The 27,638-nt window shown below is 43.8% G+C and overlaps 1 protein-coding gene across 1 annotated transcript in view; it reads right to left on the bottom strand.

Moving 5' to 3' along the window:
* LOC146178877 (uncharacterized) overlaps nt 1-27,638 on the bottom strand; it is a 42,374-nt gene continuing 14,736 nt past the window's right edge. The window contains exons 2-5 of the mRNA XM_084580059.1: nt 8,475-8,630; nt 7,630-7,743; nt 5,067-5,207; nt 1-240 (exon numbers count right to left, since the gene is read on the bottom strand). Of these exons, the coding sequence (XP_084436185.1) occupies nt 1-240; nt 5,067-5,207; nt 7,630-7,743; nt 8,475-8,615 (636 nt within the window). The 5' untranslated portion in view covers nt 8,616-8,630. The remainder of the gene's footprint in view (nt 241-5,066; nt 5,208-7,629; nt 7,744-8,474; nt 8,631-27,638) is intronic.

Raw genomic sequence — 27,638 nt, 5'->3', positions numbered from 1 at the left:
CTAGCAGAGCCAGGTAAGGACTATAGAGGGCCCCGGGTCAGCGTCGCCAAGTTGTTCTTGGCCTGAAACGTCCGAGCGCACAGAGAACGTAGCCGGGAACGTTGTCTTGGTGCAACACCCAGGTATCGACAATCTCCTTTCCCGCTCGAAGGACCTTTTTTTCAGTCCTTCGAGCACATCCACCTGGTAGACAGCGTTTATTGCCTCTCCTTGGGGTACAAATGCGTTGTCAACGACACCCTTGGTGTCAAAATAGACCATATGCATTGTTCTAATTTCGACTGGCTCATCGTTGCCTTCTTAGAGCGAGGGGCTCTAAGGTTTGCTATTTCGAAATTTGGCGGTTCACGGTGCTATGAGAATAGTACAGAGCAAATTTCCCGTAGACTTGCTGAATAAATTGACAAGTATTGGCAAGATTCTCAATACGTTTATCACAAACCTTAATAGCGTGCCGTTGTTGTGTGCGGATACCATCACATGTCGTGACAAGGGCACTATCAGTAGGTACGCGGAAAAAAGCGATCATAACACTCCTAGAGTTCAGAGCAGTCTGCGCTAGACAGTGATGAAATGTAGAACGTTCCCCCAGCCTAAACTAACCAATCCGAGTGCGGTGAGAGTTTTAAAATAATATTTGGAAGACTTTCTAGACACACCTTGTATCTAGCGACTTCTTCCCACATAGTCATATGTCTTCTGAAAATAAAGATGTGGTGTGGCAATTTCGCTAAACACGGCTTTGATATTACACCGATGCCTGATTTTGTCAATGATCGAGCATTCTTTGTAAAGGAATCAGGCAAACTGTCTTCTTATACACCTAACATTCATCAGCATTTAAGCCCTAGTTGTAAGGTATTGGATGAATTGAATATATATGTGTAAGCTCAGCAATATTGCTAAAATAAAATTGTGCTAAACGGTGAGTAAATCTTCCCGGTATATCACGACAATACATGAGAAATGGTAACATGGGCAGCACCTGCGCAGAAGCGCTTCTGTACATACGTGACGTTCAACTTTGATCTTAGGCAGGTGAGCCTTCAAACCGTACGTGCCACTAGCAGTTGAAAAATATTCTAGATCTTAATTTTGTTAGTGGTTAGCTTGATACCGGAGGCATTTCTTCGAAAACAGGTAATGGCTTTTGCGATCACAAGGCAACAAAGACGGCATTTCCGTGTGATTCGAAGGCTTTCCATAGGATATGAAGGTTGGGACTGAGCTTGACATGAATAAGGGAAAGAGTCTTATGTCGAATTCCAGAACAATTTTCGAACTTCTGTGGTGTCGGCGCGAGAATGTATGTCTAGTTTTCAAAAGTACCACTGATCACTGCTTGACAAACCGTGTACCAAATGCTAGAGGCGCATTTGGGCGGTTCCAATTAACAGCCATGGTACTGAAACCGCAGAGTGCGCGGGCGTCATCCTTTTCGCTGCCTTAGAAACGCGACTGCTGTGTCTAGAAGCTGGCAAGCGTCCTCAAGTTCGAACGTCGAGGGTCCAAATACTTGAGCAAGCGGCCTGACAGTAATTATTAAAATGGTTTTTGAAAGAAACAATAATATAATAAGTATTGATTTACAGGGAACAAAAGGCGCAGTATCTGCCACACATTTTCTACTTTCACATTAACTGCGCCGTAAAGGAAGGGAGGAAAGTGGGAATGAAAGCGAGAAGGGAAAGGGGTGCCGCAATGAAGGACTACGGAGTAATATCGACCACCTGGTGACCTTTGACGTGCGCAGCTATCGCACAACACACTGTCGCCTATCCGTTTCACCTCCATCTAAAATCAGCAGCCGGCGGTCGGGATCGAGCCCCGATACCCCTTCACGCCGTAAGGGGGGGGGGGGGGCGAGAAAAGTAGAAGAGATTAAAAAAGACAGAGTTGCCATAGTCGTTAGCTGCGGAATATTTTGAATTTCCTGACGATCTTTAACGTGCATCCACACCTCTCAGCACACGGAAGTGTCTGCTTTTCGGATTCATCAGTGCGGCCACTGCGATCGCGTTTGGAGTAAGGTTACTGCTTTTCCGTAGCCGAGGGTTGTACCCAGTGAGCCACAGCGCTGTGTGAATACGCCCTGTTTTTTAAATATTTGGAAAACCAGGACTCACGCAGTCATTCTTGATTTGATCCAAATGCTAAAATCGCGCCTTTACAAATTTGCTTGAAGATATGGCCATCAAAATTATCTCAGATATACTTTAGGGACGCGTTGGCTCAGTTTATCTCGTTATGTTTGCTCATCCAGCATCCAATAAGTTCTACGGCTACACATGGAATGTAAATTAAGGTAGTAGGAAACACTAGCCTGCGTATTAGCTGATAAATCAACCAAGTAGGCTTCTTACGGATATAAATGATCTTGCAAATGCAGTGAAATCAGAACTAAAACATTGTTTTCATTGTTTTTTGTGGCGATTTAGTGCTTCTCAAGTGATCAGAATAAAAGGCCGACGTACTTGCCTTCCCTAGCCGACGCGACAGGAGTACGCTGTCACGTAGTGCGTAGAGGGACGCATTTCCAACCGACGCAAACATCAACACTGTTGCTAGGCATGATTCAGCTTTTGTCCAAGACGAGGTAGGATGCCAAAGTCCCTGAAATATGAGAGCACGAATTTGTCTTTGTGCACCAAAGAAGGACGAGCCCAGAAATTCGGCTCATATTCATTGGCTTCTGAAGTCAGGGCAACTAGTATGCATATAGACTTCGGCGGACAAAGGAAGTTTGGGAAATTAGGGTATTCAGTTTAGATAAATATAAAGGGAAAGATTTCAGCCACGGACACAAAGAAAAGCATAGGAGACGTTTTATTTTTATAAAGGTGAAATAATATTCTAATCGTGGAGATAACTGACAATAAAGTAGAAAAAAAACAACCACATGTCGGTAAGTTGGGATCCCACGAGCGACATGTGACCATTTATTGTTCGATTTATAATCGATTATCTTCAAAATTACAATCTTACTACACGTTAAATAACAAGAAATCAAAACTCCTCTACAGCTTACGATGTGCCAGCGAATGTTGGCTTCCTTCATATATCTATGAAGTGTTTGCAGTACTTCCGGGATCCTGAAAATTTTCAACCTCTTCTACGAATTCCCATTACATCTCGGTGCGGCCAGTGACGCCTGAAGAAGCTATATAATTGCGTAAGCCCGCATTAATAAAGAGTTCGGTCTACAGCGATGGCCCTTTCTGGCTCACTTTGGGGTTCAGCAGTGTCGGCGGTTTTGATGTAACCCGACGAAGAAACAAGGAGCGAATAGGACTGGCGTCGATCGCTGACCCACTAAATGCACATTCTGAATGACTTCGTGCCGCAACGTTCCCACAGAAAGGATTAGTATTTGCCTCTCTTCCATTTTGTCGTAATTGCAAGCGTCCATCTTCGGTGTGCTGTTGATACAGCGAAAAAGAAATTGGAAGCATTTTCCTGACCAAAGTTGGGTCATTGAGGCTGCTTTCCTAACTCTGACCCATGGCCAGGGAGCGCCGCTTTCAGCATTGCTAAGTGCAGTAGTTCAACATTGCATTCAACAGGTACTTGAACATCTAGTGTGATTTTTTTCACCGTTTGAATACTTCTGGTTTACTGTGAGCCAGCAGAGGTTTTTGTAACCGAAAGTATGAACATTACATTAAGGCATGCAAACCAAGTCTCCATAATAATGGTTGATCCACTTTTGTACCAGGGTGCTGCTAAAACCATAGATACTCTTTAGGGAACCCTTAAAAGCTGTATAAGGCATTGGTGACGCACAGAGCTAGTGCGAAATATATTACTGCCATTAATAAACATAGCTGGCGTGCCAACGTCACTGTGTTCAAAACAGGTGTGAAGATACTGGCTGATGCCAACAAAATTAATGCCTTAATGCGATAAGGTCTCAACAAAGGCTAGCAGTGATCCGAGCAAGCGACAGCTTCAGAGGGATTTGTGCTGCGCGTTTGGAAGTAGATTTTCAGCTTGCACTGCGTCCAAACCTTATTGCACAGTAAAAGCTACGACCGCATTTGCATTTTTTTGTTCACTTTTTCGTTGAATGTTCAGTAATGTTAGAGAAACCGTTTGAAGGTGGTTTGTAACAATATTCGTTAAATAGAAAAAAGCGGCGATACAACAAATACAACTGCAGAACTTTTTTGGGCAGGCTTCCAGTTTTGTTACTAATATTCAAAAATTTACCTTCTGGTTTCCTTGGAGCATTAAAAATTCGTTGTGAGCGCGAGACTTCATGTAACAAATTTTGTTTATCTACCGGTAGCTTACACTTTGTTCATAAAAGTATTTCACAGTATTCAATAAATTCCGTCAAAAAAACTTTCGAAGCCACCGTCAATTGGTCTTCTGTGGCAGTTTTGACTACTCGCTGCTAGGGGAGAGGCTTTAAAAACTTTTTTTTTTCTACGCGTCACAGTTGTAGTAGATTCCCATCAACGTATGAACACCATATTCAAATATTCCACACTTGCCCCACATCTAAGTGTGGCACAGCACAAAGCTGATTTTAGTTTTTCTTAATAGATACCTTGGCTATGTCGATATGCACTTCTGATGTAAGGAGAAATAGGCAGAAAGGGGTAAGGTTATGTATCTATGTGCTTTAGGAGGCAGGATAGCAGCCTTATTGGTTTACGATCTTGATTTCTTGAGAGCTTCACATTGCTTCCATGCCTAGCGGACGCTTTCTTGTTATGTAAGTCTAATTTATTTGCAGTTTAATTAAGTAGTCTGGAGCTGATGGGCAGAAAATCGCTTTTATCCTGATCACTTATAGGCAGCCATATATTTTTCCCCCCATTAGATTCTGCAAATCGACCGTAAAACATTTGGCACTTTACCCTTCAGGGAACTGTTTTATACAAGCCTGAATTAATATCTTCACTTAACACTTTATTCGTGCTTTACCAGCCTCACCGTTTTTTTTTCTTTTTGGCAGTTGTTGCTGCATATTTTTCTCTAAACACATCTCGCTCCTAGACAAGGTTTGATTTGAATTAAAACAAGCACCGTGGCAAGATACTCAAAATCTACTGACGTACCTTCCCCTGAACAATTTTGTGCAGCGTCACTAAAAAGTCAGTAATAGACGCCAGACCGATGATGATGAGGACAACAAGCACAAATCCAGAGGTGTACTGGGCTGTGAAGAACCTGTACAGTGAAAGAGCGAACAGCAACAGCTGCGAAGAAACAGGTTGTCCAGTTTCAGGAAGCGTTTAATCCGAGAAAAAAAGCAATATTTTCTGTAATTGTTTAATAGCAATGATTCATTAATAGCAGAACATCATCAGCATCCCCATTCAACATGCAGGTTTTTCATAGTTATCAGACGTTTTATTCAAATCATCACATGAGGACAAAGGTGTTGGCACTGAGGAATCATTACATGCGCATATTTATATTGAAGCAGATGTGTGATATATATGTGGCGAATTGGAAAAAGTCCTGCTTATTCCCAGTGAATGTAAATTTGAGTAAAGTCGCATATAAATAGGCGATGAACAGCGTTTTATGAGAAGCATACTTGGATGGGAAAAATATGAACAGAATAACACATGCGCATTCTAAGCGCCGCAGCACAGTCATCGTAGCTTTTTATGCTTCCAGCAAAGCAAAAAACAAAAAAGTGGGAAAAACAACTTCTTGGCAGTACAGAGCTGCCGGACCACAACTGTAAAGTTAAACAATATTTTGAAATTTTCATCGGGCAAATCAGTGATTGAGGGAAGAGAACATAATTGGCGCGGCTACGAATGAGAGGAAGGAACAAGCGTCGATAAGAAATTGCGATGATCACCGACACCCCAGAGCCGAATCTGCTTCACATACACTTTACGTTGGTAATTTCTGTACCGCAATTAGGTCTTGCGCCTTCGACTCCAGAGTTTTGTTCAGGATGCAAAAAAAGCATAGAACGATTCTTCTTTCTTTGCAAAAAAATACGGAAGCAAACCGAAGAGAGTTTTCGGTTTGCTCTCCTTCAAAACAACTTTTTAAAGTATTTTTGGTCTCACATTCTCTTTTTAGAAACATTCGTAGCCTTAACCCATGTCAACACTCAAATGGTGATTCGACCGTCTTTATCCATCATCGCAAATGAAAATGTCAGCAAATACAAGTCCTAATTTCTGTTGTGAAAAGCATAGAGGCTCGCGTTGATTTTTATGTTTCCGAGACGCATGCGAAAAAAAAAACAGAATTTCAGTTTGTTTTAGTTTTAATAAAAATGCTGCTCAGGCGATATAATATTCTAACCAGTTCGTGAGCTCTTTAATATGATATTTAAGCGCTGTACCTTTATGCGTGGCGATGATCTAACCAGGTAGCGGTCAGTATTAACAAAAGAAAAAAGGCCAGATGCTAAGCAGAAACGGGAACTATACAGGTTCTGACCGGAACCTCATAACTAAATCAAAATATTGACTACTATATACTAGCAGTAGCAAATTTAGTTAATGCTGCTTGAAGGTAATATGACGAATGTTCTCTTTTGTGGCCCCTGTGAAGCTCACACGCATGTTTGTCACCTTATGACTGAAGCCACAAGACGAACAGGTTCGCTCGACAATTTAGTACAATAGATGGCAAGACAAGCAACTTTTTAAAGCTGCTTAACGTTCTCTCCTAGAATTACAACATCCTACAGTTGCATCTTCCAAACCCACCGTCGCGTAAATGTAAAGGTTCGAGCGTAAGCTAGGTTGCAAAGTGTTGTGTTCAAATTGCAATCATGCCTTCTCGAAGTACACGAAAATACATATTTCAGAGGGAGCCTCCCGAATGCTCGCTACTATCAGGAAAGTAGAGTTAGTGCCAATCTGAAATGGAAAGTCTTGTCCTACGTGTGTGCGCCACTTCGCATTTATGTGCGGCCGCGTTGGTCGCACGAAAGCTTTGAAGGAAATTAAAAAGTGCATTTGGACGAACAAAGTTTCAAAGAACCGGCATTCTTTCAAAGAACCTGCATTCTTGTCTCACACATCGCATGCTTAGCTCCCTTGTGCGTGCGCGTAATATTTTTCCCGTGATTTTGATTACATCTGCCTTCTGTTACAGAGAAGCTGGGTTCCAGTTTTCATCGTTATCGAAAACGTCGCTATCTTCCTGACTTAGAATCATATGATTGGTGAAAATGCCAGAACCGGAAGTGCCTACTGGTTCCGGCGTTTCCACCAATAAGATGACTCGATGCAAGGATCTGGCGATACCTTCGATAACAAAGTAAATCTCGAAATCAGGACCCTGGATTAAACAAAGAAACCGAATTAAAAATGGCTCAGGCTACACGTGTCCAAAAACAATTTTTCAAAGAGTCCGTGTTAGAAAAAGAAGTAAGTGCTTTGCTCGAAAATATTTACTCTCTGGGTGTTCTCAACCTAGATATTCAAGGGAGGAAAAAGAATGAACAAGTCAAAAATTCTGGCATGAAAATAGTCGCATGAAGACCGTATTTCACGCATGCGCAGTAGCAGTGTGCTGGACGCGTCCAGAACGTTCTCAAGCTGCGTGCATAATTCTTTAGCAACATTTTGAAGCAATAATTCGAGCTCTAACCCTACATTTGTTTAGAATATGAACGGCGCGCTCCGCTTTGTAACTTACGAGTGCGGTGACCATTAGAAAGTCGGTTACAGCGTCGACATATATGTGGCGTTCTTCAACACTGTACAGGCGCAGCCTGAGGATGTAAGCGATGGCTGACAGTAGCGTGAGTACCTGCGCAAAATGTGACAAGCATTTGAGAGCTTTCATTAGCATACATGAAGTTGCTTTCGGAGCAGGTACCATTCAAGGAACAGGATTGTTGCTACAAGTGTTGATAAACTTTCGCTCTAGCGCTTGTGTAACATTATGAAGGGTGTGCATATACGTCTCGGCAGCTCAGCTGTATTCAGCCGGCTTAACATTTTAATGAGGTAAGCAACGCCACGTAGTGTTGGCTGTCGAAGAAAAAACACTCACTTTCAAAACAAGGATTGTACAAGGTTAGGTTAAAATAAGCTATTGCTTCATATTGTTTCTTTTTCGCTGTTGCGAAAGATGATTTTTTCCGCACTGAAAATAGCAGGTGGCTTCCCAAATCATAACATAAGTCTGGAAACTATATTATGGCTGGCTGCATTCAGAACTACGGCCTAGGGGTGTCAAAAGTTCGATTAGTCGCGTGCTGCTAAAAACTGCGGCCTCCTCTCCACTTCACATTTTTCCTTTTTAGACCCCTGGATTACAACTGGCTGTTAAGTAAAATATAATTTTAAACAAATATAAGCAGCTCTAGGGTCCAAATGTTCCGAGCGAATAGTATGCACAAACCATGAATATAATGACCTATGCGATAGTAATTCTTCTTGCGATTCCGTAAATGCTGAGTTCGTTATTACGTGAGGGTCACCACGTACGCAGAAAGTATACAGATAATTTCCGACCATAGCTGCAGCCCCTCTTACCAGATGGGCCAGGTCGATAAGTGTAGCTCCTCGGGTACGTCCCGTGACGGCCGTCTGTCGGCGCAGCCACTCAGCCCAGCCTCCCGCCACCAGGCACACCGCCGCGCTCGTCTTCAGCGTGGCTGACACGCCGAACAACATGGCGCCCGCGTTAATCTAGAGACAGAGCGAATGGTAGTTAGGCTCTGCCAGTGATAATTATTTACGCCTTTAAGGCGAAAGCCTTCATTAAGGCTCATGACGGGACAGAATCTGTGCGTCGGTAGGGGATGTCATACCACCAATGTCAAGAAATAAATTAATAAATAAAAAAGATTGTATGACGTAGAGGGCAAAAAACATGTGTCTGTGTGCAAACTTTCCTTGATGTGGAATAATTTGTTAATTACACAGAACCAAAAAAGTCTCTTAGACGTCAAATTAGCAAAGGCCATCAATATATTTGTAGATGTGAAAAGAGCCATGGACTTCAAAATTTTGCAAAATACGTCAGCTCCATTGATCTGGAGCTGAGCACGCTGCCTGTGGCAGTATACGGAACTCTTTTTTTTATATTTGCCTGGAAGTAAGCACTAGCAAGCCTCAAACCTTAGTTAAGAAGACTACATTTCTCTAGCTCCTCTTACGTAGTCGCAGCAGCACTCCAGTATCACTTTCCCTACAAAGCACTGTGATCTCTTGGTAGATATTAGGACGCATGTGGCAGCTCTTCGCGTTGATGTATCATACGGCTCCTACACAAGATAAACTATTCCATCAACAGGAAATGATTACATAGATATTTAGAACTTTCTCTTATAGTGTAAGCCATGATCTCAATGTTATTTTTGCTGATAGTTCACTGGTAAGCAATGAACTCATTTACGGCCGCTTCGGCTCACACAATCTGCGTGATAGAGTAAAGGAACGCGTAGTAAGGTAAAGTTGCTCATTAGCAGATGCTACCCCATGTCACTCTCTCAAACTGTCGCGTAGCACTCGCAGGCTAGTCCAAGAATGCCTCCCCAAATGTTATTGATGCTGTATAATTCGATGCTTATAACATTGTTCAAGGTCCAGACTAAAATAGTTATTTATTATCTTGACACAACTATCCTTCGGGTACCATGCCAGCAATGTTCTGGAAACTTTTGGAATGAAAACTTTTTGATAATAATTGATGCCAAACCAAGCCGCTAGTTAACGTAATTGAAACGAGTTTTATATAGATATTTGCTTTTGGTTTAAAATATCAGAATAAAAATAGTAAATGTTGCAAAAGAAACGTTTCTCGAAGCTCTCCGCAATGGTACAGAGGCTAGGGCACTCGGCTGTTGTGATCAAGGACGCTGGATCGCATCCCGGCCTCGGCGGCCGCTTTTCGGTGGAGGCGAAAAGCAAGGCGCCCGTCTGCTGCGCGATGTCAGTACACGTTCCCCAATTGGACGAAGTTTCTGCATCTCTTCAGTACTGCGTCTCACATAGCCTGAGTCGCTTTGGGACGTTAAACCTAAAAAATGTAAGCCTAAAAGTTGTTCGAATATTTTCCTGCGGACGATGAGGGGGCGCCCGGAGCAGTGTTATGACACCCGCCTTTATTGTGCCTTCCACGCCCTACTTTAGCTCCTGCAGGCGAAAGTCAATGCCTGCTTCTTTGACAGACGTAATTACCGAAACGATCCTGACTGAAAGAAGTTTATTTAATGGGATGAGCTTATCAGGCAATAAAGGGACAAAGTCATTTGTGTTATTTGCATAGGTTCAAGCGCATGTTAGTTACCGATACAACGTGCGTAATCTACCAGGCACTTTGTGAATCACACGCCAAGTGCGGCCTCTCGACCGACGCTTAGGAATGCAAATCTTGTCATGAAGGTTTTCTCATTAGAAAAGCATTACACACACACACAATATATATATATATATATATATATATATATATATATATATATATATATATATATATATATATATATATATTTATTTATTTATTTATTTATTTATTTGCTTAATGTCCTCCTAATGAGAAAACCTTCATGACAAGCTTTCCATTCCTAAGCGTAGGTCGAGATGCCGCACTTGTCGTGTGATTAAAAAAGTGCCCATATATATTACGTAGGCTGGAATAACTGATTAAGGCTAATTTACCAAAACCTGTTTCCCCATAAATGAGGCCACCATGCCCTAGACCAAATTACAGGTTTTAGACAGGAGGATATATGTTTCCAACATTTCTAAATAGATTCCTATTTGATAAATATTCACTGATGCAACCATTCCCTTCGCTTTACATAAAAACATCATGAATATATTCGCAAAAGACAGTACATATATTCCAGCAAACGAGGCACTTACTGATGTATTAGAAAAAGGAAGTTATTTAATGTAAGGAAAGTAGGAGAGAATCACAGTATTTGAAAAATCTTTCCTTCTGTGTCTGTATACTGTACCAAGTAGTGATGTTGAAATATGGCGATGACGTTGGTTTTATGCTAACTCACCATAATCAATGCCTTGAATTTTATTGTATATATTACTCTGCAATCAAAGTACTGAGCTGCTATGAGGAATGGTAGCTTTGTCAGGCCGCGTGTGCGGGGTTTTGTCCTTCCCCAAATTCATTACGCCTGATTAAGTGCACTGCAACTGAAACCGACAGGTAGAGGAAGTGCTACTCATTTAGACCTGAAACGCGATCTATCTAACAGAGACTTCGCAATTCTCGGTACATATTCCGCATATTAGTGAGCTTTCTATCTACTTTTTCATTTTACCCCCCATATGTTGGTGCGAAATATAATTTTTGATTTTAACGTTACAGTGCTTACGCCAATGCTGACAAAGTGCCGGCACCGTCCTCAGCTCCTAGCGTCAGCGTGCTATTGGTGGCGTCTTCAGATGTCCACGGCAGGTACGTAAACACCGCGGCTGCATCTATATGTGTATACGTGAACTTCTCGGTATGTACTCAGGCATAACTTCGTACAGATGATCTCAGTATACAACAGCAGTGCGGCTGGGGGAACAATCGCACCCTTTTAGTCATTATTTCAAATGTTAGTCCACCCACCTTCTTTCTGTGGATTTTTAAGTTTGCTCCTACGAAATCTGCTTTTCTAGATTCAGTATCCAAGCCAAGCGTTGCTGAATTGGCAAAAAGCGTAAAAGCGTTAGCGTTTTTGATATTGTTTTTAAGTAATCAAGACAGTGGTATGGTAAAGGATGTGTCATAGCCGTCACGTGATATGGCAAGCGGTAGCCGGTAGCTGGTTGCGGTTGCGGTTTCCCACGCTTCGCCTTCGCGTGGCCTTCGCTACGCGACGCCTGCGCTAGAGACCTTAGGCGCGCGCTGCGAGCAGGCGATGGATGGAAGAACTTGAGACTTTTAGACGGGCCGGTCCTGTCGGGGCTGCCGCCGCCGAGCAGTGCACCCTTGTATTTCGCGAAGTATGGTTGGGTCCCCTCAGCTGTGCCATATGAAATGCTTAAGGGGCTCTGCGCACAAAGGCAAAGCACGCGAGAACAAGAAGGACGAGGGGACGAAGCGCTGATCATCGCTTTGTCCTGTCGTCCGTTGTGTTCTTCTGCTCTGTCTTTGTGCGCCGAGTCCCGCAAGCATGGAATCAAACCAACTAGCCCAACAACAAGTACTGCCATATGAAATGCTGCGTGCTGGGAGGCTAGAACTACACGGATATACCTCTCGGGGAAGTCACTCCAACGGTGAGTATCCTGTTATGTGCCCTTCTCGAGAAACGAAACGTTTGTTTACAGGGCATGTGCATGTACTATTCGAGACAAAAATCGTTTGATTCATTCAGGAAATGCAGACCTTAAATACACATTGTTATTCTGAAGCCAGTTCCCGCGGCATGCAACGTTATGTCGAATTCGTAGTCTCCCTGACGAAACCGAAGATGAAAAGGCCACCTGCAGTTCTTACCAGTGTGCCTATAAGCACAGAGTACAATGCAACAATTGTAAACGAAGTAACTCATGTGTTACGACGAGACGCAGAACTTTCGGCAGTCCACTCCGGTAAGCTTTTGGTGGGGATATCCAAAATCACTTAAAAATACCATGTGCCCTGCTGCTTTTAAGTCTGGCACCTATGTTGGCTATATTCCCAAGAATCATTGCGCGCAAGTAAGAGAAGGGAGCGGGCTTTGGGGAATTGCAAAAAGCGTAAAAGTATTAGCGTTCCTGATATTGTTTTAAGTAATCAAGAAAGTGGTATGGTAAAGTATCTGTCAATGTGGTGCCTGCGACACACATACAGGCTCACTTCGAAACAAGGTAGTTTACTGACTACAACTTTGGGCTAAATGACCACTTTAACTCTCATTATACATATATTTTATATGTATAAGACATTAATTCAGTTAAGCTCTGACTGCGTTGGGGTATGACGGGATGGCGATCTGTGTTTTTTTAATTACGCACAGTGCATTATCATACACTCCTATTTGCCACTTTAAGCGGAAATCACACAATATAGATATCAATTTCCACTTGACGGTAAAATCTGAAGTCTGAGCTTTGAGCTGCGCCTTAAAAGCTGAAGTTCTTGAATTATTCCTGGCATGGTTGATAACCGTTTTTTTTACATAAATATCTTAAACATCTAGTGAGCTTTTATTCGCATTACCAGCTATGCTTATTTTCACATGAAATTGGTCGCGTCCTAGGAGCGTTGAGCAGTGTTTGAAATTTCTAATCCAGGTTCCGTCGCTGTGACATCATCACCGAACGACCAATCACGATTTTTTTATTACAACGACACCACCGGAGCTGGACATTTAGCGCCAAGGTATCACTACTCTGCTTCTTAAATGGTTAAGCCGCTACCAACCATGACTAGCAGACAACTTTGTTGATCCCGTAATGAGAGTTTGCAGAAACGAGTGACTGATACTAAACGTGCTCCCATCGTAAAAAAAAAAAAAACAAAAAAAAATAACACTTTACGTCTTAAAGCCTCTGTCTCTTTTTTACATAGATGAAATGCATGAAAATTGATTTTGTGGAACATGTGTTTTATATGCATCATACGCATGGCTTCATTAAAACTGTGGCAGTCTTAGGCATTCTGTTCCACAAAACATCTGTTGCGTACTCCCCATGTCATGTGCAGTTGCCGAAACAACTGCAATGAACGCAAACCTGTGAACGAGCACGGCAGGCACTTTGTCCATTTTAGCACTCTAATACCCGTTCGCGTTGAGATATACATCATGTCACGAGTGTTCGAGTGTGTGACTGTGCGTGCGCAAAGGCTTGTGAAATCACGCGCTTTGAGTAGAGTGTCGTCGTCTCCGACAAATGCGAAGATGTTTACTGGCGCCAGTTTGTCTGACTTGGCGATCGCGCCTCGACACGATTCCTTAGCATGAGTTCGTAGGCTGTATGTGGCAGTAGCTGAGCTCGAGGTACAAAAACCCATCAATCGGCGCGGATGACTTTTTGTTGATTTGAGCACTCTGAAACACGTTCTTATCGAGATATGCATCACGCCATATAGGTGCCTATGCTTGTGATTAGTGCCAATATTCAGTCATATATGGACGCACAAAAATATCATGATTGAAGAGATGTTTGAAAGAAAGCTTAGGTGGAAAAGAGGGTGCAATATAAAATTCCACTGTAAGCCGGCCGGATTTGTTCACTCAGTATACGGACTATGGCATCCATGAAACAGTAAAAAGCGGATATTCAGTGCCTCTAATATTCAGTGCCCCACGTGTTTTAAATAATTGCAGTTGCCTAATGCGGTTAAGTATGCATTTGCAGGAGTTTTGGTAGGTCATATATTGTCACCTTTACGTTTTATTGCCTTTTTTAACTTCTATTTAACCCTGCGTTTGAAGTTCACACCAGAATCACGATAAAGGAAAGAATCGTTCTGTTTCTACACACAGTCAACGGTTCTGAGTAAGTTACGGCAGACACGAATGTTTCGACTCGCAAACGCATGTGTGTCTTGTGTTGCACTAAACACTCATAAAAAATTTGACAACAAGAGGTGTAAAATTTACCCAAATTTCAGGAGTAGATTTTCAGCCACGATAGTCATTTTCTGTATAAACATTCCTTTAACTACATAACTACTTTACTAAGCCTACTATTCAAAGTTTCATTTCATCATTTTGTCGGCTCCCGTAATTGGCATAAGGCTTCGAATCCAGGCGCAAAGCAATGCCATATCAATTTTATAAAAGAAGGAAATTGACTTTCCAAAGCACTGCTCGTGAGGATGCCTGTCGTATTTTTCAGAACAAACATATTATCACATTAAAAGCGCTGAGATCTCAGTCCGCTAACTATATGTGGAACGGCAACATCCCAAATTTGAACTGCCTGCTACAGTGTGTAATGCCATACATTTCCATTTGTTTTCTCGCTGTCAGCAGTAAGCAACATGCAGCTGGCAATGCCGGTTCTTTCCCTAGCAACAGGTGTCACTGTCACTGTGTGTGCTCACCATCTATCTACAAAGGTGTCTGACCCTTTCACTACCCCAAAAGATACACGCTTGAAAAATATCTTATAACATTCTGATGAAGACTGGGCCCAATAGAAACGTTATTAAAATTAAAATAGTCATGTTTTTAAGCGTGCTTAAAACTTCTTTATTAGTTATGGTTCATAATGCATTCGCTGCCTCATTTCTGTATATATATATAAAGGAGCGAACAGTCTACGATGCCAGGCAAACGTTGATTTTTTTTTTATGTTTACACTGTCGACATTTACAGGAATTTGTCTTATGGTGATTATTGGAGCAAAAGATCTTTAAATTCAAAGCGGAAGGAAAAACAACGCATTTAATGCTCTTTATTCCAATAATCTTCATAAGACAAATTCCTGTAAATATCAACAATATAAACATACAAAAAACGTTTGGCTTGCATTCGTAGATTGTTTGCTCCTTTAAATACTTTATTAACGAGCCCCTCATTTACCTTTATATATATATATATATATATATTGTGCCGAATACCAAGCAGAAACACGGCCGTTCTTTCGAACTCCCTGCTTTATTATGTCTCCACCGTCGTCTTCCCCTTCGCTCCTGCACTCTTCACTTCGTCGTCGGCTAAGTACATCACAATATATATATATATATATATATATATATATATATATATATATATATATATATTTTATATTTATATATACCATTCCTTTTTTTGCAGTCAGGTTTTAGGACGCATCATGACAGAGAAACCCGTGAGTCATATCTAATACATAAATTTGATACTATCTCAGCAGGTTTAACCGAAAGCCCGGGTGCGCAGACCTTTTTGCCGCGCTGACTAATTGACTTTGACATGTGTGTTCGTATTTATCATCTTTCGAGTTTTTCTTTCGTACTTTTCATTAGTATCATTACTGATTGTATCAAAGCAGCCAAGTGTGTTTTGTGCTCTGTTACTACTTATATTTCTTGGTAAATGCTGGCCTAAAAGCCTTTCCCAACTTCAGATTTGTTCACTCCGACGACGGCCAGACCCCGGCCGAAATGTCAATATTAAAGAGTTTTTTGCCGTGACCATCTTCAGTTATTTGGTTACCTTGGATCCAACGACTTTTTACTTTGAATATATATACATATATATATATGGTCTGACCATTTACGTTTCGCAGATTCTCTTTCCAACGTACAAACCCCATTAAACCGAACTCGTTTTTGTTGAACGGGCTATGCAGCCAGATCGACCCATACTGTGCAACTTTTGTAATTTTTTATATTACCTATCTATAGTCTACGCTTAAATTACCTTACTGTGAATGATTGCTGCTTTGTACGTTGACCTTGATCTGTCGTTTATTAGAGGTCCCAGTACAGCCCCTGACTCTAGGGCCGCCATGTAGTGGACCACGATACTCCAAGCAACCGCATAAAATTCGTATCAGCCAGTAGTCTCGGATCATACTTACAGATATGAAAGTTAGATTTTAGGTATTTGATATGTGCTAGAAAAATAGGATGATGATTCGCTTAATCGTGTTTCTTATCTAAAATCTCCAGACATACGGTAGAGAAAATTTTGATCCAGATTATATATGCTGTAATGTATATATAATGTGAGCTCAATACTTATTGTTTTTATTCGCTAGAGTTATAATGTAAATGTATGTCTAAAACTTTTAAGAAGAGACATTCGAAGCCTATAGTAGTTTCTACAATTTCAATGGCACGTGTATGATTTCAGATATAGGCTTGTGAAACTTCAGCCCCATGTCGTCATTTTACGTAGTCAAGACTACCGCGTTCGGCACGCAGCTCCTGGCTTGTGTGATGCAAATGGTGATTATAGCGCTCTGTCTCACACCCATTTGAGACAGGAGATGCTCATAAGGTTTTGTTGTCTGGCAGCCAAATTGAAGAATCACTGAGGTGGGGAGCGGCGCGAGGTGTGTTTCATTTAGGCAATCTGCTATGCGGCAAAGTGAAATACTGTCACGTGGCATTTTTAACTGCATCTTCGTAACCATGTGATGCAAGACGCCATATGCAACTGCGTTTCATCAGGTTGAGTATTTTTACCATTATCGCTTTGTCTCGCACGCGTAATGAGATATTGCACTTATCGTTTTGTAATGGTTAGATCAGGACGCAGGTGCGTTATTAAAACTGTATTACAATAGTTTAAAACGCCCTCATTAGAAGTTTACAATAGAGACAAGCTGTCTAACCCTAGTGACTAACATGTTCAGTAAGAAGCTCAAGGTAATCAGTGAACTTCTGTTGCCATTTTTATGCGATAGCGTAACTACAGTGTCACAAAAAAAAATCAGGTGTCGGCGTTGTTGTCCATGCCAGTTGTAAAGCGAAACTCCACTATGAATGAAAGAAATAAAAGTAATGTACACCGAACACACCGGAATTCGATCTGCCGGCTTTATGATTGCAAAATCCAGCACGCCACCGATAAAGCAAAATTCTTTTGTTTTGTTTATTGTACAAAATGTACATTATTTCTGTAGTAAAAAAAAAAAACTGTTCCCACGAAATATGCATCCTACATACAACAAAGACCGGCGCCTGGCAAGAGTTCGGGCCCTGAGCAAAACGCACGGAACACATCCGGAAACGAAATACACTGATGCAGCAAAACACCCGCGAAGACAAGCCCACTCCATTAGCGTCATGGATTCCACATTTACAGAAAAGACCTCTGCAACTATTGCAACAAATGACACTGACGCAGCCGAAGAGGCCGTAATTGCATTGGCGGTCTCGACGAGCAAAGAACACGTCGCCATTCTCACTGATTGACAGTCTGCATGCAGAAACTACAAAAAGAGAAGACTTTCCAGCATAGCACTTCAAATCCTCCATCGCACCACGACTCATCACCTCCCAGATACCTACATTATATGGACTCCGGGACACACTCACTTGGAAGGAAACGAGGCCGCCAACGCCTCAGCCCGAGGATATGCTAACCGGGCACCACGTCCAGAGGGGTTTCGGAGCACACATGATGTACCCAAGAAATATGCTGACATCCTCCTGCTTTACAGACTTGACAGAAGAAAATATTCCCCACCCCACAAGATATTAACCAGAGAAGAAGCAGTCACCCTCCGAAAAATCCAAACCAACAGCCGCGTTCACGGCACCTTACTACACCGAATCTCGCCCACCACCTACAGATATGAATGCGCGTTTTGCAACGTACCAAATACCCTACAACATATGGAGTGAGGATGCAAGGGACCAACTGGTACTATAACCACCATGGCCATAACCGAAGAGCAGTGGGAGACTCTGCTGTCAAGCCCCAGCCTGAAGGATCAGCGTAGTCTGGTCAACCGGACTCGGGAGATGCATCGAGTCCCCGGCTTTCTGGACTGAGGAGGCTGCCCACTTAGGGCTCAGTATTTCACGCCGGCTCATAATAAATGTTTCTCTCTCACACACACACACACACTCTCACGCCGTTCCCTTCAAGCAAAGGGGTCTTTTGTGCAAGCATCATTGTACGCTATGCCATTAGAGAGCAACTACTAAAGAACTACAAGAAATTAAGTGAGTAACTGAGTACATTTCTGTAAATTTTGCCCTTGGCTAACATACAATTGGTGGTCCATATCACACCGACGCCAACCAAAAATCGACTTAATAGGACTTCTTTGGAGTAGATGGCGCCATCACGTTGCTCGCAGGCCGCTCTCGCACTCTTTCCACACTGTAGCGCCACCAGCTCACACTATCACTGGCCATCCGGCCAAGCACCCGTGCTGTAAGCTTGCTCTGCAAATTTTAATTGACGCGGAGCGGATGCGCTTCTGTAACTGCGAGTGCGATGGATTCGCTGCCGACTAGCAGTGCGAGACGATCGTATGAGTGATCTTCGTCTCCTGCAAGTACGGATGATGTATCTATGCCTGCTGCTGCTCGGTAACCTGCTACAAGCGCGGACGGTGCATGCACGTCTCGTCCTCGACTGCGGGGTCGGCCAAGTAAGTGTGAAACCCATAAGGCAAAGATGAATAATAGGCGAGCAGTGGCGGTGAGGTTTTGGAGAAGCGTAAATGTCGAGATGCGGGCACGAGAGGCGAAGGCAATGCAAGAAAAATCTGTTCCATTGGTGCAGCGCAACGGCACCAAGCCTAGACAAGAAAATGAGACCGACACAGCGCTTCCTTTTTCAAGGTAGCACTGGATCATTTGCTTCAACCTTTTAAAGGGTTGTGTGGACTCGTCACGAAAGAATAAAAAAAATACCACACAAACACTACGGAAAACAAAGCTAGAAGAAAATTGAGAAAGGAAATAAGTGAGCCAAAAAGGAAAGAGTTTTGGTTTTGCACGGGCTCGACCAAGTCCGCCTTAGTGGGTTCATCGGGGTAAAACCCACAAGCGGCTGAAGGTTAGGAGATTTTGTTCAGTGATAATCGATTCGAGCCGGGTCCGATCGGCTAAAGAGGGTGACTTGACTCGGCGGGTCCGCTTTGCTATCGAGAATGCATACACTACCGCATCGTCCCAGCATCTCTTCTCCTGCCTCTTAGCTGTCCTAAAAGAAGCAGGAGGAAGGAAATCGGGAATATTCATTTAGGCGTTCCTGCGTATTCCCCAGCATCAGAGTGTGGTACCATTGCTCGACTTTTCGTGTAACGGGCGCCTAGAACGGACAAAAGCGGGCTAACACAAAGGCCGTTGGGTCGGCTTCAGTCCCACCGACACTAGCTTTACCCCAATCCACTCGTCAACTTGAGAATCGGTATGCAAAATTAATGAGAACTGACGTTCGCAGCACACGGCGTCTGCAATCAAAACACACTGAAAACTCTGGCAGCGAAATCAGAGCAGAAATATTATTTTGATAGTAATTCACCGATGTATTGTGAACTCGGGAAGGGATGTAGAGAAGGAAAGAGAAATAAGTAGAGAGTCTTGTAGTCAGCCACGCATTGGCACAACGAAATGGCTCATTCGGGCCCTATGTACGTATGCAGCACGCACAATAAAAGAAAATCACGGGGCTGCTGTAGAAAAGTAGTGTACACGGTCACTATAAAAGGCAGAAGCGTTTAAGCGAGGACGCTCAAAGAAGGGGCATCTCATGCGCGCTGTAGTTTGCTCCAAATACCGGCAGAAAATACTCTGCTTTTTGCGCGTATGCTGTGCGTCCAACAAGCGTTGATGGACGGAAGAAACCCACAGAACTAGGGTAGTGAAGCTGCGATGGGGGTCGGAAACCCGGCCTCAAGCAGGCAGCAAGGAATAAAAAATGCATTGGCTTCCGCTGAGTGCACTGGCCTTTGTCTCCCTAACCGACGGTGGTCCGCGTCTTGGAATAGCGACGTATGCTGAAGTGGTTGCCGCTTTCCAGCAACCTTTACGATCGAAGTGAAATTGAAAGCTACGCAAAAAGCCAAAGACTCGGCGAGGAGTACCCTCGAGGGGAGAGTGGGGTCAGAGGAGGCGCAGCAGGTGAGGAGACAGCAACAAAAGAGGCTGAACTCGGCTGTCGAGTAGAGAGGCGCCACTGTGAGTGAGATATGAAGTGTGCGAAATCGTGTAAATAAATGTATTGTAACCTAGAACTGCCTCGCGTAGTCGGGCTTCGTCGCTGAATGCCAGAGGGGAGGAACAAGAGATCTGCGTGATTGTGCATAAATGACGAATGTTGTTGTTGTTGTTATGGCTGTAGGATGAAGGAAAAGAAAATGCACGGGCCTGCTACTGGCTCTGTAGCTGAGCCACCTCCGCTGCCTCGTGCAGATAGAAGAGAATATAGAGAAGAAAAGGAAGAGGGAAAAAAATGACGCGCGTCGCAACAACAGCCGTCGTCCACCACCAGCGGTGGCGTGTGCAATGACGGCCTAGAACAGATAAAAATTCGGCGCCAGGCTAGCCCCCGCCGCAAGCGGCGGTGACCCACCTGTACCAACCCCATCAGAGGAGAGTGCAGGCCGGAATTGCTTTGCGTAAAGGCTTCTAGGATTTATGTCGTCAAAAGTAAACTTCAAACATATGTGGCTTGATTGAAACTTAAAACAGCAGGGAATGCCGAGGAACGAGCTAGGTATGTCAAGGTGACGCTCTGGAGGTCAACGTCTGCTTTACAAGGGTCGGATGCAGGGCATCACGCCCAGGCTTTCACTTATGCCGTGCGCTATTGTTTCAAACCTATAGAATACCATCGAATTTGTTCCGCTTCTAGGGTATGGCTGAGTCCTCCATTTACGACTGTTGATTTAAGGTAACTGAATGTTTTTATCGCTATAATTGTTGTTAAAATATTAGGTTTCTCCATGTTTTCTAATCCAAATCTCTTGGTGTCCTGCGCATTCCCTCGTACATGTTCTATATATATGGCGTTTTTCATTTATTGTTGCCGGTAGCTTTTTCTTGACAAGTACGGCGAAATGGCGCAATTTTTGTGGAGCTGTCAAAATATTAATCACCCTCTAGCTAAGGCAGACATACTGAGGTTATGACCAACGAGGATCCAATGCCTTTTGGAAAAGCGTTGTGTGGGGTGAAGCCCGTGCCGGGTGTGGTCACGCCCTTGTTGAAATTATTAAGCGGAGAAGAAAGTGCGCTACTTGAAGGCGTCTTAACGAAGGGCACGAGTTCATGTCTAAGGACGTTTAAAAAGAGGGCGAGAACTTAAGGTAGTCCGCGCCCAAATTTAATGCAACTTTGGTTTGAAGAGCGTACGATAACGTGCTGACGAACGCAACGTAAACTATTTCGTCGTTGGAAACGAAGATGGCAAAGTCCGTAGTGCGGCTGCTGAGGCGAGGATAATTCAGTTGTATACATGCCGCCGTTGCAGCCTGATATGTCGTGTCAAGGGTGCGTGTGTGAGAAACGGCCTTGTCTCTGTACCTGACGCGGAAGGCTTCAGCTGGCACCGGTTCGTTTAATACGCTGTAGCCCCTGACTAGTCAACGAAGGCTGCGCTATTGTAAAGCGATGCTGCGCTTTGGAATGCCTTGGGCAAATACTGAAAATCTCTTATAGAAAAGTATAGATTTACCTAATTTCTGTTACTGTTTACCATGATACAGTACGTTTACCTCTTTGGGGAAGTCCAGAAGTCGCTTATCAGAAGTAACCCAGTCGGAAAGAAGTAGAGAAAATGTTCTGTTGTTACGACAGAATTTCTGTGCGGTTTTTGACGGGAAGCTTGTTGTGACAACAGAAAGTTCTGTCATAACATCAGCAATTTCTGTAGTTACAACAGAAAAGTGATACAGAACTGCATACAACAGAACTGTACCGCTGAAAAATTACAGAAATATAGAAAAATCTCACGTTTACGACGGAAATGCAGAATATTTTGTCGTACTTTTGAGACGGTTCTGTAGTTTTTCTCGACTGGATAGTAAGTAACTCGACAAGGTGAAAACATGAGACTAAATCATGTTAGGAATTGAATTCTAACAAATATATGCGTGCGTGTCCCGACTGTATATGTAGCGATAATCTGAGTCCATTTTAATGATCTTTATCTTTGTATGTACACTGTAAAAAAATTTGTTGAAAAATACAAACATTTTCTGGCAGCTGTCCTGACAAATATTTTCTGTTCTGCTACGTTTTTGTTTCTTAATTTTTCTTTTGTTTCTTCTTAACGGGAAGCTCATGATGATCCTGCGCCAGACCCCCAGACGATGGGTTATCTTCACGCATTCCAGAGCATCTCTGCAAATCCTGTATAACCTGCTGAAGAAAACCAATAATCAGCTTGTTTCCCTTGACATCGCTTATCTGCAACAATTGGCTATTGCCGCAGGCCACTACATAATATTTCAGTAGATACCAGCCCACTGTGGCATTAAAGCCAATGAAAAAGCCGATGAAGCAGCTCGTAAAGGCCACCAACATTATAGATACATTCGTACCAACTTCACAAATTCTGATGCATCCCAACTGGCAAAAACCATTGCTGCCGAAGCAAAGTATCGGGTTTAGAGCTCGCTGACAAATCACTATCAATTTCTTTACTCGATTGACCCACATATAAGATCAAGACTTCCTCCGAGATTTGCTCGCCAACTGGAAACTTTACCACCGACTTTGCCTGAACTGTGCATATGCAAATAGCTTGCGCTACCGTTTCGGTGAAATGAACAGTCCGCATTGTGACAACTGTAGCTTGATTGAAACTGGAACATGTCCTGCTTGAGTGTCCTGCGCGCACGCTGATGAGTGTGCGTACTACAAACATAGCATGAAAAAGCTCTCACCAGTGCCTTTATCAACGGACATTATTTTGTGTCTTTTAGACGGCCCTAGGCAACAGAGACTCGCAATGAACTATTTATTTACTTATTTTAAAAAAGTCGGACTTTCATACAAATTCCAAGTTCACCTTCAATGTCTACCCTTCGGCATGTTTCACGCTATGTACTCTATGAGCACATCTATCGGACTATGCCTTTCATCATTTCATTTTATACCATTACTCCTTCATTTCTTTTTATCTCCTCGCCACTATTTTTCAATCTTTCCCTCTCCAATTCCCTCCTGTACAGACTAGCATGACAGCGGAGTTTAAACGCCGTCTAAAATCTCTGTTCTTTATTAAGGGGTCTCTCTCTCTCTCTCATGATGTGGCCTTTGGCAAGTTATGGTCTTGTCGCGCCTTGTTCCACCCGCGATGGGAACGTGTGATATCCACAAATATTGTAAAATGATTTTTTGCTTTCCTTTCGACATGAAGGCCTCGAAGCGCATACTTTCGCACGTGCACTTTGGTCACGGCCTGGACGTTGCCCATAAGCACAACGGTTTGGCTGCTTATACGGAGCTTTTTAAGCTGGCCTGTGTCATACCATCTCTTATAAACGATAGTACATTTCCAGGAAATGCCAATAAAAGTACTTCCGGTCCAAGAATACTGCTCAGGTACACCGCACGTAACTACCAATTACGTGCTTTCCTCTTCTTTCTTGACAGGTGTACCTCTGACTCAAAAGAAGGTTGGTTGCTGGTGATTCTTACTAAGCCTTTAAGAACTCTATTTTATATGTGCACGCTGAACAGAGGGCAGTTTTTCCTTCAAGCATGACACGCAAGATCTACGTGTACTGATCGACCAAAATGCACATACATTGTTAAACGATTGATACTGATATGATCCTTTTATATTTCCTGTTCGTGATACAGTAAAGCCGTTAGCTGCTCGACGTACTGGCATCATCGGTCGTTATAGAGTTATAGGTTTTGTTTCCATGCTTACGTTTTCTATTCCGGGCGATGGTGGCGACACCTGCGCTTGAAAGGAATACGTGGAGTGCAAACAACTTTATTGAGGTCTATTTTATCCTTCCAGAGAACTGACGCTAGCTCGCAAACTGCCGGGAAAGAAGGTGCGAGAGGATTTTAAATAGTCAAGGCGTGCCAAAGGAAAATGCGGTGTGCGCAAGGTCTGAAATTCTTAAAGGCAACAGCGTCGACATTTTGCCACGCAAAATGCTATAGGTGCTCTGCGATGGCCTAGCAGTTTGCCCGGTAAATATCCTCAAGGCACATAAATCAAATATTTCAGCTTTGAAGGGGTTGCCTAGTATCCGCTCTAATCAATAGTTTGGCAAGGACGTTTGCAGATTCCCATGCATATTCAAAACAGCTCAGGCGATGATCAGCTGAACCATGACAACTAAACTTTAATATACAAATATTTACAAAGATCAGTGTTAATATCCCCAGAGCGCACTGCATACAAATTGGACCCCTCACGAATATTTATATTGGTACTCAGTGCCGAAGCGTCTTACATTGTTTTCATTTTCTCTTTTCTTGCCGTGTTACGATACTAGAGCCAACCCATGCAGCACAAACAATAGGCCCAATACTGAGAGTGCGTAGGGAATGCCCGGTTCTACATTAGGCCAGTGGGTTGGCAATCCATTTGCAATATTGGGCTGGTCATTTACTCTGCCTGGGATGCTACGCTACAATGCTAGACTTGTGAATTTATGAAGCTTCGCAGCACTCCGCAGAGAGGCTGAGATACGGTAGCACGGTAACAGCAACGTAAATAACAAAACTAAGCTTTACTTTGCAGGACTGTAGAATATCTGGCCGGCATCCTTCTGCAGCGCTGCAGCAGCGCCGCTTTCTGCAAGAGCGCCAGCGCAGTTAAACCACCCGATGCCAGAGAATGCCTCTTTGCGCGTGCCAGAACGAGCTTCATTGCTCTGCCAGACAATGCTTCTTTGGTCTAGCAGAGCAATGAAGCTCGTTTTGGCACGCGCACCCATGACATGGCGTGACACGTGATGGGCTTCGTCTAAGCGACTGAATTATCGTCAGCCTCGATGCATCGATGGAATCGTATGTTTTCACCCGTATTCAAAAAACCGCATCAATTCGATGTTCCACCTCCACTGCTTAGAGTGGCGAAAACAGCCGTTCCTCCCTTCCAGGGCTGATTCCGATTCATGAACGCCCCTCGGCGTTTCCTCCAACCAGGACGCCCCGAGACATTTCTCCATTCGACGAATGCGCTAATAATGCATAGCGATGACAAGATTAAGGTGAAAATTTGGCCTAAACCCTACACGCTGTAGAGTGTATCACGCTCATTGTTTCATGTCTAGTCTTCTAAACAACATTCGCAAGGTACCTTGACGGGCACAACCTAGTGAAAAATTCGTTGCGGGCTGCTTGAACAAGACCTAAAGGTGACATAGATCATTAAGTAGGAATTGGGAAATGGTGTGAATAATTGCTTGTATTCAGGCTTGAAGCAAAATATCTCCTACGCTCGCCCTTAGCCCTCTGTATGTATTAAGATAAGAGGGAGCGCCGAACCTAATGCCCTGCGATACATTCGTCAAAGGCCGATTTCGCTACGCGAACACCGAGATCGCGTCCGGCGAGCAGCTTCGCATTGTACTCGCTCCCTTCGTTCCCCTTTTCTCGGCGACGCAGCTTTGGGCACGCCTTCATCCTATCCCTATAATCCTTGCAGAGAGAGTTAAAGCTCCTCCTGTCAACTACGAAAGAGTCTCTTCTCTTCGCTTCTGCTTAGGAAATGAGATATTTGTATCGGGGATGGAAGGTACAAGGTTAATGGCGCCTGCAAATGCAAATTAGGCACGAACTTATTTTCGCACCCATTGTTGAACCACCGTAAGAACAGGACGTCCAGTCTTAGCAGAAAATGACTGCGAACAGAAGGCAAGCCTAAGCGCTAAAAACACTTTCATGTTTGCTCTCTGGTGCCGCATGCTGCGCTGGTGCAGAGCCAGCTCCTCAAGATTCACCCACAAGCATCGTCCTGATCACCATGCTCGTCTGTAGCAGAACATTTGAAAGGATCAAATGTTTCTCAAACGACCCATTGTCGACAAACGGTGCTGCCAGTGTGACAGTGCACACATGAATAGGTGCTTTTACTTCGCGCTGGTTAGTGGAACAAACTAGTGCAAAATATGTAATCAGCGGCAGTCGACTCTGACGATGTATGCTCTGTTCTTTGCCAAGTTTTGTAATTCGTGTAATTGGACGCATCGATCAGAGTCGCCAACTTGCGGCGCAGCAGTGAACCCTACTTTCTGCGGACATGTGCTCTGCCAGTCTGTAAGCCATCAGTGTTTGCGTGTGCTTAGGGCTTGTATTCACGGTGTATGCTTGTTCCGCAATTCTAGTGCGCTTCTATTTACCTTATTACCTCTTATATGTGAAGCGCCTGTCATACGGCGCTAAAGTGAACTGAGCAATTCACCATATCGTGTATGTGATGCTGGATCATTATACCTGCGGCCGATCCTAGGCGTGTGAGGTTGTTAGCCACACGTCATCTCAAACACAGCGATAATATTGTTACGGACGACAAGGAAGAAGAAGCGGGCAATGGCACCTACGCATCAGACATCGTACCGGCAAGCCGTTCTATTCTTCCTTCTTCCTCTTCTTCTTCAAGCATCCATACACGCCCATCATCACGCCATAAAATCATTAACATCGCTAAACTTCCTCGTCCACGATCGGGACGATCGCTCGATGGCCCCGGGTCATGTTACGGACGACAAGGAAGAAGAAGCGGGAAATGGCGCGGGCAGGAGCGCTCGCGCTAGGCCCACGAACATTCATTAAACGTCATCTACCATCGTCATCGGTCATGTTCTGTCTCCTGTCTTCATCGGCTTGCCGCTTCGTAACATTTGGTTGGAGGTGCGGCGTACGACATCCCCATCCTCGCCTTGGGGCATCGAGGCCATCTCCAAGCCGGGACCATCACCGAGGGCCCAGGGACATCGCCGAGCAGCTTCGCCCCAGCCCTTCAAGCCCAGACCTGAACAACTACCACCGCCCAGCCCCCAGCCCAGACCTGAAGACAAGGAGAACAGACATACCGATCAGAACCGAGATGAAGGGCCCGAAAGACCCGAATGACCCGAATGACCCGAAGGAACCGATGGACACGAACACGCAACCCCCGCCCAAGCTGCTCGACGTGCCCTCGAGCGATCGGTCCCATGGACTCTGGTGACGGATGGTTGACACCTCCAAGGGAGGCGGATCACCCACGCATCAGACATCGTACCGGCAAGCCGTTCTATTCTTCCTTCTTCCTCTTCTTCAAGCATCCAGACACGCCCATCATCATGCCATAAAATCATTAACATCGCTAAACTTCCTCGTCCACGATCGGGACGATCGCTCGGTGGCCCCGGGTCATGTTACGGAAGACAAGGAAGAAG

The sequence above is a fragment of the Amblyomma maculatum genome, chromosome 9 (genome assembly GCF_055883805.1).
Source record: "Amblyomma maculatum isolate TAMU_Amacu chromosome 9, ASM5588380v1, whole genome shotgun sequence".
In the NCBI taxonomy this organism is placed as follows: domain Eukaryota; kingdom Metazoa; phylum Arthropoda; class Arachnida; order Ixodida; family Ixodidae; genus Amblyomma; species Amblyomma maculatum.
This window is presented reverse-complemented; position numbering and strand designations above follow the sequence as displayed.